Here is a 14,810-nt window from a genome sequence, read left to right as displayed (position 1 = left end):
AGTGCAAAGTTGGAATGCCCAAAGAATAGCAAAAAGGCCAATCTGGCTAGATCAGCTGAAGCAAAAGGAAACATAGTAAGAGATGCTTTTGTAGAGACAGGCAAAGCCTGGGTCATGTAGCATCTTGTAAGCCCTGGGACGGTTTGCATGTTGTTCTGAATATGATGGGAAGGCTTTGAGCAAAGACTGTAGAACTATTTATCTCCCTGGAATGCGAGCCAATAACCAGAAAGTAAGCAAAAATTTCTCTGAAAAAAAAAATCAGATATCACAGCACTGTGTACTAAGTTATTGAACATTACTCAGAGTCAATTAAGTCTCTTTGGCTTTCATTTTGAAATCACACTACTTTGTAACTCTCTACGTCACTGATTTCTAATCTTAAGGAAGAAGAGAAGCCAAAAGTTAGAAAAGAAAAAGGCTTATATTCAGATGATAAAGAAATGACCATCTGATAGAAGTGAGCAGACAGAAAATATATATAACATAATGAATGTGTATAAGAATTCAAAATATATAACATTTTGGAGGTAGAGTAAATAAATACATATACAAATAAAGACTATTAGCATTCCATTATATTATAGCCTAGTGACATCAGTAATAAAAAATTTAATCCAAAACGGTTAAACAAAAAGAACTATTTATCAAATACATCAAAGATAAGGCTTTGGCTTAAAATTTCTAGACTATGTATGATACTAGTTAGGTGATACGTAAGGAAAGCAGACTTTTTTAACAACAACTGGCTAATGCAAAAATGCAATTTCTGTAATAGACGGCAGAAAAGGTAAGGGGACATTCTATGGGTAACACTAATTTTAAGAAAGCTCAGCTCTTAACAATGTGGCTGAGCATAGCAACATCAGGTACTTGGAAGGGAACTTAGGTTTACTGAAAGTCCACCATGTGCTCGCATCTATTTAAATTTTCTCCTTTAATCTTAGCAAGAATCTTATAACTTTACAGTAAAGAAACATTAAATAACGTTCCCAAATTTATTGGAGTTGGGATTCTAACAGTTTATCTGGTTCCCAAGCCTATTGTCTTTCCATCATACCACATGGCAGCTGTAAGTAGTTAAAAAAAAAAAAAAAAGAAGGAACGAAAGAAAAGAAAAAGAAATACTGAGCAAGTGACATGTTACTATTGCATCTATAGAAGGTAATAATTCACCAAAGCTATGAATCAGGCAAAACTTTGTGTACATTAAGTAGGTCTTCCAAAAATGCTGATACTTATTTGACTTCATCAGGAGTCAGAAAATCACAGCCTGCGGACCAAATGTGGTTCTCATGCTCTTGAGCTTTCAGGCTAAAAATAGTTTTTACATTTCTAAAAGGTTGTAACAAAAAAATAGATATGACAGAGACTATACATGACCAAAAAGCTTAAAATATTTTATATCTCATTCTTTACAGGAAAATTTTGTTGACCCCTGGACAAGATGATTATTTGACTGATTAACTTTACCTAGAATAAAATTACCCAAATTATGAATTAGACAAGATTTTGCACACACTGATGTTCCAAACTGCATTTTGCTTATATGATGGACTGCATTTACCTCTAAGTATTTAAATAATATCCACTCTTGGCCCCTGGCCAAAGATACAAGATAAATATAGAAGAATATAGACGTGTAAATGGAAAATGAGGTACAGCCTGAATTCTCAGAGGGCCTATACTAAACAAAATATGAAATGATTAGAAAGCCATGATTCTAAACCATCATCAGGGGCTAAGTAAGGAGAAGGATGAAAAAGACTAGAGAATTTAAGGAAAGTCATGAAAATTTACAGCAATCAAAGAAAGGAACACCTACTGTGAACAGTTACCTGGAGTTCATCAACACCATAACTAAAATATTCTGTCTATTTCCAGGTGGGTTATGAATCAACTGCAGAAATCCTGAGTGACAAAATTCGCTTTCCTTCATTTTTACGGACTGTGCCCAGTGACTTCCATCAAATTAAAGCAATGGCTCACCTGATTCAGAAATCTGGTTGGAACTGGATTGGCATCATAACCACAGATGATGACTATGGACAATTGGCTCTTAACACTTTTATAATTCAGGCTGAAGCAAATAACGTGTGCATAGCCTTCAAAGAGGTTCTTCCAGCCTTTCTTTCAGATAATACCATTGAAGTCAGAATCAATCGGACACTGAAGAAAATCATTTTAGAAGCCCAGGTTAATGTCATTGTGGTATTTCTGAGGCAATTCCATGTTTTTGATCTCTTCAATAAAGCCATTGAAATGAATATAAATAAGATGTGGATTGCTAGTGATAATTGGTCAACTGCCACCAAGATTACCACCATTCCTAATGTTAAAAAGATTGGCAAAGTTGTAGGGTTTGCCTTTAGAAGAGGGAATATATCCTCTTTCCATTCCTTTCTTCAAAATCTGCACTTGCTTCCCAGTGACAGTCACAAACTCTTACATGAATATGCCATGCATTTATCTGCCTGCGCATATGTCAAGGACACTGATTTGAGTCGATGCATATTCAATCATTCTCAAAGGACTTTGGCCTACAAGGCTAACAAGGCTATAGAAAGGAACTTCGTCATGAGAAATGACTTCCTCTGGGACTATGCTGAGCCAGGACTCATTCATAGTATTCAGCTTGCAGTGTTTGCCCTTGGTTATGCCATTCGGGATCTGTGTCAAGCTCGTGACTGTCAGAACCCCAACGCCTTTCAACCATGGGAGGTACTAACTCACACATCCAAGAAAAACTCTTCTACCATCATTTTCCCCATTTCCTCCCTTGTTTTAATTTGCAAAGATTTATATTAATTGCTCTTAATCCTATTCCTTTTATAAATAGACACTTTCAGTGTTTAAATAACCAGCATTTCTATCATAGTGCCTTACTCTTCAAGATAACAGAGTTGTGTTTTATCTTCACTTCCTACTCTTACCTACCAAAGTTGTATTCTTTTATTTCTCATGAAAATTCTTTTGATGTTGCTATTTTCCTTGAGTCATATAAATTATCGCTTTTAAATGCTCTTAAAAAACACAAGAGTTAGAGCAGACATGTTTAATAATCCTTTTGTTTTTTACTAAATATGATGGATGCGGAAACTAAAGCTGGGAAGTACCAGAAATACAACTGCAGTCTGGGTCTTCTGACTCCACCTTCCTTGCTTTTCACTGTCTTTGGTGGTTTATAATCCCAACACCTATAGTTAAGACTCTCAGTTAGGATGGAGGTAGAGTAAATAAATACATATACACATAAAGACTCTAATGGTCTTTATGTGTATATGTATACACGTAAAGGACTTGGACTCCAGTCTTCTTCAAAGGAATGTTGTTAGGTCAATTATGATATTCCAGGTTTAAAGAAACCAGCAATTGTGTGTAAAAGAGCTTTTTCCCTTTCTTCTCTTTGATTAGTTTGGGGAAACTTAAAATTTAATATGGCTTTAATTTAGTGAGAATTTTCCATTGTGCTTTCTCAAATGCCCTTGAACAAGGCATTGAAAAGTAAATTGCTTCTTTTAATAATGATGTTTTACTTATTAGAAATAAATTTCTCAATAATATGTATTCAAAGGCAAACTTGTATGTCCTGAGGCAGAATCATGTTACAAAATATATAAGTTTTAAATTTGTAAGAGAAAAGAAGGTAAAAGAAATGAGACAATTCTTCTGATCATACAAGTGGGTATCTAGAACAAGTTTTTTCTACTTTTGTCATTTTTTTTTTACTTTAAACACCCAAAACTACCATATCCGAGGTCTGATATGACCAGTTAACATTTGGGAGGATCATGCAATGGTGGGAGGGTATTTTAAATTGCTCACTTTTAAACTACTTTTCACCTTATGAATACAAAGCCAAAAATCTAATAAGGAGGTAAAACTAGAGATTAGGACATTTTCTCAAGTGCAAACACTCTTTTAATATATATATAGTTATGTCTGATGAATTTAAGACACCTATATGAAAGCATTCTCTTTGTAGTATAAAACTTTAATGATGGTGGTAAAAACCATAAATTATCTTTTTTAGATCATCATTATTCACTATATTCCAAGTTCAGTACAATGTTTTCTAATAGATTTCAAGGCTTTTGGCCTGGTGCACTGCAGAAAAACAGTTTTAATTTTTAAAATTAGACTACAGTAATAATACCACCACATAGAATTTTAGAAATAAGAGATTGAGAAAGAGAAATAGAGAACAGTTGTGGAGACAGATGACATAAAGTGGAGCGGGGGGCGGTTATATAAAGAACCTCATAAGGACAAAGAAATGCAAATAGCAAGAGTTATTCACCCCCTGAAGATCTGGGGAAAAATAGAGAAAGTATTTTAAATTAGGAATAAGTCTCAAACACTTCAAGGATAAGATTTGAGAAGAAATTATCTAAGCAGAGTCTCCTAAAATGTTTTATTTAAACACTAGGAGCCTGGAGTCATTCTTTTTGCCCTCAGAGCCTGTTAATCTAGAAACAAACAGAAACAGATTAGAAAGGAAGAACAGGGGGATGACTTGCTCCTTTGATCAAGACGTCAGTGAGCCACATCAAGTCAGTGCTAGAGTCAGTAAGACAAACAATACAAAGAGTTATCCTTTTATAAAGAAATCTCTGTAGACTTAAACTTTAAAGATCAGCAACATTTAGGGTCCCTAGTCAATGATACATTCTTAAGGATTACTTTGTACCCTAGCAAAATTCACTAATATTTAAATAGCACTTTCTAAATGATTTTAGATGCAAATAATTTTAAAGGGGTTAATTTTTCCCAGTGTTTGAGGATAGCACTTATTTTGGCCCTATATGTGGTCATATTTGTGAGCCATACTCAGGGACACCACAGTCGTGCTTGTTTTACTTCAGCAGATTTTTAATGTTCCTCAGATGTGTGTGGAGGATACCACCTCCTTGCTGTGACTAGAGATTTCGGTTTTTTTGTTTGTTTGTTTTCCTTTACTTCTGATGATATATAAGGTAGTAAGTGATGTATGAGAAATGAAAGAATGCCTAATAGTTGAACTTCTATTCATATATTTATTTAGCAAATGTTTGGTGTCTCAATGTTTCAGGCAGTGTGTTGAGTGGTGAAGATATTACGGAGAACAGGACAGAATTCCTTCCCTAAAGGAATTATCTGTCCATTGATATATACAATCAAACAAGTAAGGGGCTGATTACAATGAAGGATGGTGCACTATAGTGTTTCACATAAACACAAGATGGCAGAGAAGTACATAAGTGAGACAGCTAATCCAGTATTAACAATTCAGAGAACATTCTCCAAAAAACATGACCTCTATGTGAATGCAAGGAAGGGTAGCAGTTAGCCAGAACAGAAATATTCCAGCAGAGTCCCAGAAAAGGGAGAAAAGAAAGCACAGCATCTTTAGGAAGCAGGAAATCATGGCATATGACTGGAGTCTTGCATGAGAGCTGTAATGGACTAACTGAATGAGTGAGTGAAAGACATATTATTAGAGCCTTGTCCATCAGGGCATCTCAAACTTTGATGTGCAGTTGACTTTCCTGGGAATCTTATTATCATGTTAATTCAGTGGTTCCACAGTGGGATTGAAAAGTCTACATTTTTAACAATGTCCCAGATGATGCTGATACTGCTAGTATAGGGACTCCCCCTTAAATGGAAATGTTGCAAACTATGTTCAAAGGTTTGAACTTGACAGAGGATAGGGCAGCTAATTAAAGACATTTTCAGGCAGAAGAGTGATATGATATTTTTTCCATCCAAGGTGAATTGATTAGAGGGACACAAGACTGAAGGAAGAAACACCAATTTGGTAAATCAGACATAAGATAAGAATGCCTACAGGTATGAAAATAAGGATGAAAAGATGTATATATGGATATTTAAGAGGGAGGATGAAGAGTATTTGGAGATCCATTGGATGTAAATGATGACAGAGAGCATCAAAAATGTTGCAGATGATTCCAATATTGGACAACTGGTGTCATTTGTCAAGCTGGAAACATAGAGAAAAGTGGAGGTCTGGTGGGAGTAAGAAATATTTAGCATTCCATTTTGCAGATGTTGAATTTGATGAATTTATGAGACATGTATTAGTAAGTGTAGCAAGGTAGTTGCATATTAGTCCAGAAGTCAAGAGAGACATGAGAGTAATTTTGGCATGGTAAGATAATAGTAACTAATAATTTTTAAAACATATGGTTCTAGGTACTGATATACACCACCTCTAATCTTTATAAAATATGGTAGGCCGACAGGACTCATCTTCCTTAAATTCCATCTTGAAGAAGTAGTAAGAAGAAGTGTTTCTAGTGACCAAGACTTGTCAGAGTTTAGAGATGGAGGGAACCTTAACAGTAAAGACCTGTCCCGTGGTGATTCACACAGTTAGCAATGAAACTGCTGCCCCAGCCTTAGATCAATGTGTTTTCTGCTTCACAATGGAAAACTTCACAAAAGAAGGTATAGTCTGGGCATCACGACACAGAGGCAAGGATGTTTCCTCTGCTCTTCTCTAACTTAGCCATGAAGATACCTCTTTCCACAGTAACCTTACTTACGGAGGTAGAGCAAGCATCAGCACAGTTAGGACAATGAAAAACAATATCAACCATATCACTTTAATTGGTGTGATTCCTGGCCATGTGTGCTTAAAAACTAGGCATTATCATACACAGGTGAATAAGATAATAATTGAAATGCAAATCCCATTCTCTAAATTTTGTAGTGTCAATTGATAGTGAATTTCAGAGTCTCCATGAAAATTTTTTTAAATGATATGAAAAAGCAGTTAACAGCTTAATAACTGGAGTGGTAATGTTTAAGATTAACCTTACTTCAAAGCAAATGTTTTATTATATTTAATGAGTAATGAAAATACTGTTGTATTTGCTTCCACCCTGTTTCCTGTAAGAACAAGCATAAAATTGTGGAAGTTTATTTACATTATACAATTTTATGATTATTTACAGAACAAATACATGTGAGAACTTTAGCCTATAAAGCCTAATTAAGCACAGGAAAAAAGAGGTAGAAATTATAGTTTAAACACTTGTGTGGAAGAGGATGTGCTCCCTAAAGAACTGAGTTACTGGGGTTTACATGTGTATATTGCTTAAGGAAAGAACAGAAGAAACAAACCAGTCAACAGATAGAAGTGAGAACATTGGAGGTAGGCCCTTGCATATTCTTTTATTTTTGTTCTCTCCTCTTTTTTTTCTTCCAGGCAATTGCTAGAATAAAATTTTGTTAGTGAATTCCACCATGTTAGATCTGATATCCTGCTTCTTTAAAGTAACACTAATTACTTGATATTCATTAAAAGAGCTAAGACATCTGTGGGGACATAAATACACACATGTAGACATTCTGCTAAAGTAACATTTCTCATTGATGTTACCATCATAGCTAATCTATTTACTTGAAAATATAACTTATTTTTTATATTCTATTGACAAAAAATTGAAACACTCATAAAAAGTTAACTCAAAAGAAATAGAATAGAATAATTGTCTTCAAATAGAATAATTTCTGCCTTATTCTACAGATTTTATACCCAACAAAAGCCACACAGAACCATAGATTTAGATAATAAATGGGCCATTATGAAAGCATTCAGAGAGGATATTTACTTGGCATACTTATATATTAAGTTAATGGTGAAGCCAGAAGAGCAGCCTGTTTCCCTACATTCCAGCCTATTGTTCTTCCACTACAGCACAACCTCAGTATGGCTACCCCATTTGTAAACAAAATATTTTTTGTCCTAACTCTATAGTATACAAGTTCTCACTGTGCAAATTAGGTAGCAAGACAGGTAATTTATCCTTATATTTCTTTCTTCTCAAGTTAAAAAATAAATCATTTTGTGAATTAGCTTAGAAATATAATTTAGAGATCACTTTAATACATACTCAATCATTGAAACAAACTTAAGAACCATTGGAGATAATCAGATAGAAAGTAATTGTACTTGCATTGATGAGAGATGGAACCAGAGTTAGATCCCAGGTGTCTATACCAGGGGACCCATTCTAAAATTCTGTAGGATAAACGAAGATACTTAGAAACAACCATCTATAGAAATTAACTTGCTTTCCCAAATTTATATAGCAAAAGTTAGGCAGAAATGAGGCTAGAACTCAAGTGAAATTCATTCTCAAATTGTTGCCAGATAGTTAAGAATTCTCCAACCAGTGATTTATAATCTTTTTTCCCTCATTTTTAAGTGATATGCTTTATAAGGCAGTGTTATCATTAGAATAATGGATACATTTGCAACATTTATTTTAAGTGCTTATCTCTGTTTTTATTTTTTATAGTTACTTGGTGTGCTAAAAAATGTGACATTCACTGATGGATGGAATTCATTTCATTTTGATGCTCATGGGGATTTAAATACTGGATATGATGTTGTGCTCTGGAAGGAGATCAATGGACACATGACTGTCACTAAGATGGCAGAATATGACCTACAGAATGATGTCTTCATCATCCCAGATCAGGAAACAAAAAATGAGTTCAGGAATCTTAAGGTAACCTTGTTGTAGGCCGTTTTGTAGCACTCAAAGCAATTGGTACCTCAACTGCAAAAGTCCTTGGCCCCCACTGTTCATCATACTCATCTGGCCAAACACAATCCCTGTTAATCAAGTTTCTGCCTAATCAGTGTAGCTCCTATTTAGCTGAAGTTGGCAAAAGAGGAAAGAAAAAGAAAGAAAGAAAGAAAGAGAGAGAGATGGAGGGAGAGAGGGAGAGAGAGAAAGAAAGAAGGAAAGAAGGAAGGAAGGAAAAAAGAAAGAAAGAAAGGGAGAGAGAGAAAGAGAGGAAGGAAGGGAGGGAGGGAGGGAGGAAGGAAGGAAGAGAGAGAGAAAGAAGGAAAGAGAGAAAGAAAGAAAAGAAAAGAGAGAGAGGGAGGGAGGGGAGGGGAGGGGAGACTGCTGACTAGTCTCATTTTAAATTCATGATCTCTAGCCTCCAGTGGGCTCTTAATGCTGCAGGGCAATCAGATTATTGCCCTAGTTCATGAACTCACCTTCCTAGATGGCTATTTTATGCCTTCTCTTCTCTCCTCTGAGATCAGTACATCTTTCCTGTTCTCATTTCAGTTAACTGTATTTTCTGTTCTAACAAAACTGAAACATCAGAAGAGAATTCCAGTGGCCACTGTCACATCTGTGCCAGTACCCCTGCCTTCCATCTGGCACTATAGACAGACTGTCTGTGCCCCTAGTCAAGGTCAGCTCCTCCACTTCACCTCTGGGTCCCAACCTCTTTCACTTATTCAAAGACATTACTTGGTAATTTTATACCCTCTCTCCTTTATTCTCAATCATTCTTTCTTCTACATTATACACATAATGAGATAAATAGGTCATTATTTCTCTCATCTTAAAACAAACAAACAAAGAACCTCTGTTGTTCCCCCAAGTCTTTCTTTGTATACTCTATTTCTCTTTACAGTAAAACTCCCTGAAACAGTTGAATACATTTAATGGCCCCAATTTCTCTCCTCCCATACTCTTTTGAATCCTCTTCAATCCATCGAAATTGTTTCTGTCTAGCTCACCAAAGTTAATAAAGCCAAATATTAACATATATCACTTACCAGCTAATTATTCTCCCCTCAATGAAGTATTTTATTTGTTTGCTTCCATGACACTACATTTCCTTGATTTTCTTCCTGTGTATCTTGCCACTAATTCTCTGTCTCCTTTGCTAGTTCCTCATCATTCACACTACCTCTAATCATTCAGGTGCCCAGGACTCAGAACTGCTCCTCTTTTTATCTACACCTTTCCTTAGTGATCTTATCCAGGTTTGGGGCTTTAAATGATATCATTATATGGGAGACTGATGACTATTAGATTTTTATCTTCTGACTTCTAACCCAAATAAATATACAACTGCCTAGTTGACATCTCTACCTGGACGCGTAGCAGTCAACTTAAATCTCCAAAACAGAACTGATATTCTCTCCCAACCTACTCACCTCTCAATAAACAGCAACCCCCTTCTCCTAGTTGCTCATGAGAAAACCTGCTGGGATTCTTGTCACCTCTCCTTCGGTCACACTCCATAACCAATGAGTTTTACTTTCAAAATGTGTCCAGAAGCTGAGCACTTTTTACTACCTACTCCACTGCTGTTACAATCACTTCTCACCCAGATTATTGTAGAAGGTTTTCTGCCTCCCCTCTTATTCCTTTGGTCTGTTTCTTTTTTTTTTTTTTTTTTTTTTTCCAAGATGGATTCTTGCTCTCTCATCCAGGCTAGTATGCAGTGGCGTGATCTCGGCTCACTGCAACTTCTGCCTCCCAGGTTCAAGCATTTCGCTGGTCTCAGCCTCCCGAGTAGCTGGGATTACAGGTGTGTACCACCATGCCCGGCTAATTTTTGTATTTTTAGTAGAGACGAGGTTTAACCATGTTGACAAGGCTAGTCTTGAACTCCTGACCCCGGGATCCGCCTGCCTCGGCCTCCTAAAGTGCTGGAATTAGAGGCATAACCCACCGCGCCAGCCCCCTTCAGTCTGTTTTCAAAACAGAGACACAAGTGGTCCTGTAAAACATAGTGCTCTGCTCAGAATCCTTTGATGACATCCTATTTCTCTGAGAGTAAAAGCCGTATCTTTAAAAATTCTACACAACCTACCCCCAGTACGAACCTGACCTTATCTCCCACCCTCCCCTTACTCTACAGCCCTCCTGCGATCCCACAGGCTTTTCGGTCTTCCATGCATGCTTCCCTTCTCATAGCCCAAGGACTTTGCCCCTGCTATTTCCTTTGCCTATAATAATTTTCTCTGATGTTCATGTGGTTAATTTTCTTATTCCTTTCTGTCTTTTCTAAAATGTCACCACCTCAGTGAGAGCTTCCCTGGACACCTTATTTAAAAATTGCAACATCAACCTAGTAGTTCTTATTCACTGTCCTATCCTTATTTTTCTCCTTAACACTTATAACTTTCTGTCATTCTGTACATTTTGCTTATTTTAACTCTGTCAGTCTTGTCAACTAGAACTTAAGTTCGACGAGCTAAATATTTGTGTTTCATTCCCCACTGTGGCTTCAACAATTAGAACAGTGCCTAACATATAGATAGGCACTCAACAAATATTTGGTGAATGAAAGAATGAACACAGTAATGCTGTAAACCATTTTCCTTAATCTGATTTCCCCTGGCTGTAAAAGTTTTAGTAAAGCAAGATACTTCTTCCTTGAAAGACAGAAACGTAGCCATTCTTCTGTGTTCTCAAACTTTCACTGTCATCATCTTCATTTTCCTTACCATTATCCTCACAACTACATTACGAACCCAGCACTCTGCTAAACACTGTAACTCATACTGAAACTTTTAAAACATGCTCTGATTCATTTCCTTTTTGAATGCAGAGATGGTTATTATTTTTGCAAGAAACACTGTTGTTATCAATACTTATCTCCAGACTCTGTAGGGAATTCACTTAATGAAGAGAAGGTGACAGAATGACAGGTAATTATGTGAGGCTCTTAGTGACTAAATGGAAGAGGCTGACCACTACAAACAGAGAGACAAGTCTTCCTTTCTGATGGAGACACCTATAATTATTTCAAGGATACACTAAAAACCAACAATATCTGAAATCATTTAGGTCAGATTTCCGGATTTGTCAATTTGCAGGCTAGTTAGGGTATTGACACTTCTGGTAAGTCACCAGAACTCATAGTCCAAAACATCAGATAATCCTAAATCAATTGAAATCTAAAGTAATTAGTACAAGATTTTAGACTGTCTTTGCTCTTGATGCAGAGGGAGAGAGGGGACCCTAACAATGTCTGGCTTTATCTCGGAAATATCCAACAATGATAGACTGGATTAAGAAAATGTGGCACATATACACAATGGAATACTATGCAGCCATAAAAAATGATGAGTTCATGTCCTTTGTAGGGACATGGATGAAATTGGAAATCACCATTCTCAGTAAACTATCGCAAGAACAAAAAACCAAACACCTCATATTCTCACTCATAGGTGGGAATTGAACAATGAGAACACATGGACACAGGAAGGGGAACATCACACTCTGGGGACTGTTGTGGGGTAGGGGGAGGCGGGAGGGATAGCACTGGGAGATATACCTAATGCTAGATGACGAGTTAGTGGGTGCAGCGCACCAGCATGGCACATATATACATATGTAACTAACCTGCACATCGTGCACATGTACCCTAAAACTTAAAGTATAATAATAATAAATAAATAAAATCCTTTTGGGTCCTCTGAGCACCCTCCAGGAGAGTAGATACATTAAAAGTTTGCCCTGGGGAATTCCCAAGGCATATATACTGCCTGCTGAAAACCCAGGTCAGCAATAACTGGAGAGAAAAAGAAAACCAGTGCTTGCAGACCCAGGGCCTACTGAATCTTTTCATTTCTCTCTCAGACAGATCATTTGCATCTTCCAGAGAAAGACTGGATAGCTTAGTACTTCAATTGTGTTCCAGAGTAGGAAATTATGGATAAGAGAATCTTGAGAAAGACTCATTTAACCATTCTGCTCTGCTCCAAGGGTAAAAGTGACATGACAAAGCAGATTTCTCTCACAAGATATGCCGTGAGAAAGGGACTATGAATGGAGAATAACATAGCTGAAATGCAAAGAATTACCAGCTAGGGTTCCATAAAAGTAGAACGCTGCAGTGATTCAAATTGTGACATGCAAATTATAACTTGAATTCTCAAGATTATTTAAATAGTATATATTTAGGCCTGTCTTTTAAATCTAATATTCTAATATTAAATTAGAGTATTAAATTTTAAATTTTATTTTAAACTCAAAATGTTTCTTTTTTTTAAATTTTTTGGAGTTAGACAGGACATGCTCCTTGACAGCATGATAAAAACTTTCTTTTAAAGATTATAAAAATCTAGCCATTTGCTATTTTCTTATCTAGTGGAACCCTTCATTCAACATGGGATTGAAACTTTCCAAACCGTCATTATTTTCTTTAGTTCTAGTACTACACATTTCTCCCTCTACTAGGGACTTTCTGAAAGGGCTAATTTCCATAATTTGCTTACAGAAGTTATTAATGCAACAAAAACTGTGTTCTTCGTAAAGCAGCTTCTCCATCTTAAAATCCTGTTTACATTTCCCACGATGGCAAAAAGATTCTATAATCCTATGAAAAAAGACCAAAATAGTATTTAGTAAATATATCTTTAAGTTAAGCCGAGGATAATCGATTAGGATAATTTTTTTTACAAATTTACTTGTGATTTTTTTTTCACTTTTAATATAGCAAATTCAATCTAAATGCTCCAAGGAATGCAGTCCTGGGCAAATGAAGAAAACTACAAGAAGTCAACACATCTGTTGCTATGAATGTGAGAACTGTCCTGAAAATCATTACACTAATCAGACAGGTAATCACAGTCACTCCACATACACCTGAATCATTCCTCTTAGGCTTTTTTTTTTTCTTTGCATGAATTTTATTTTGGTTTGTTTTTTCATTTGAAAAAATTTAAAAAGCTTCCCATGCTCCTGTGAAATTAAATTCCAGTGAAATTTCATTTTATCTTGGAATTTGCTCTATTATGTCAACAGGTGCACAGCCAATAAATAATAGAGATGTAAAAGTTACTTTACTTCCAAGGGAAAATGTTATCACTTCGCTCATATTTTTTAAAGTATGCAACTCTTAAAGTGATGCAAGTTCTCTGTCAATTTTGTCCATGTATCCCTATACAGATGTGCTTGGCTTGTAACTGAGGTACAAAAAAAATACAAATAAGTAAATGTTGAATTAACTAAACATAATAGAAACCCAGAGGCACCCGGAGTTAAGAAACAGGTGTGCACATCCTGGCACTCTTATTATTTCTACCAGGAAACAAAAGTTAAACCTAAAAGAAACTTCTGTGAGACAAGGGACCAACTATCAACAGGGATGAGATGCTAGTAAATGACTGTTTGCCAACCCTATCTTTAAAAATTTCACAAAATGAAAGCAAAATACACAAATTAAAGTACAAGAGTGAGGTCAGCAGCCTTAGGAGCCTAAAAAGAAACTATGAGCACTTTCCCTGGAGTTAAGCCTAATTTAAAAGCATCAGATGTTGTTGTTTATTAGAGCATTCCCATTCATCTTGTAGAAAAGCTGAGAACTCCGGAACTGGAATAGTCCCCAAATGCCTATTCTTTTTGCTTACCGGCTTCAAGAAGAGAAGTATACCAATGAAAATATTCCAAGATTCATGTTCTGTTATTGTGTCACACAAAAAATGCCATTTATTCCAACCTGAGAGTATCAAAACTTTATATGTATCTGCATTTTACTATCTCACATTTAAAATTTTCCCATTCCTTGGTATGTTTAATAATGTTTATATTAGTGGAATTGAGCATTTAAATTATCAATAAATAAAAATGCTATACCACTGCCTAAAAAATTAGATAATTAGGGAGGGAGTTTTTCAGGCAACATGGTAACTAGCAACTACCTTCCAAGTGAGAGAAATAAAAACAACAAGGAGTATGTAACATTTATTTTCCATAAAGACGTACGGGACCCTTTAAAGGCTGTATCTGGGTTTTCTTTTGGTAACAGGGTAAGTCGCTTCCAAGAACAAATGGAGAAATGTAGAAGACTGAAGACAACTTGGAGGATAAGCTAGGAGTTAGGAAAGCCTAAAAGGATACCATCTGCTGTTCCTCTCTATCTCTCTAACACACAGCTCCCATACCTAGATGAGGCCATTAAATGTCCACTGGACGAATGAAATGACAGACACTAGCAACTGTGGTTACAGGGCAAACAGAAAAGAACAGATT

The 14,810-nt window shown here is 36.0% G+C and overlaps 1 protein-coding gene across 3 annotated transcripts in view; it reads left to right on the top strand.

Annotated features, from left to right (window-relative positions):
• GPRC6A (G protein-coupled receptor class C group 6 member A) overlaps positions 1–14,810 on the top strand; it is a 36,926-nt gene that overhangs the window by 19,890 nt on the left and 2,226 nt on the right. Inside the window, exons 3-5 of one of the 3 annotated variants that reach the window (XM_003827579.6) lie at positions 1,885–2,196; positions 8,310–8,522; positions 13,276–13,399. In XM_003827579.6, coding sequence (XP_003827627.2) covers positions 1,885–2,196; positions 8,310–8,522; positions 13,276–13,399 — 649 coding nt within the window. Of the gene's footprint in view, positions 1–1,884; positions 2,722–8,309; positions 8,523–13,275; positions 13,400–14,810 lie in introns of all 3 variants that reach the window. The other 2 variants (XM_003827577.5, XM_003827578.6) reach the window with 2 other exon arrangements.

The sequence above is a fragment of the Pan paniscus genome, chromosome 5, assembly GCF_029289425.2.
Source record: "Pan paniscus chromosome 5, NHGRI_mPanPan1-v2.0_pri, whole genome shotgun sequence".
Lineage (NCBI taxonomy): Eukaryota > Metazoa > Chordata > Mammalia > Primates > Hominidae > Pan > Pan paniscus.
This window is presented reverse-complemented; position numbering and strand designations above follow the sequence as displayed.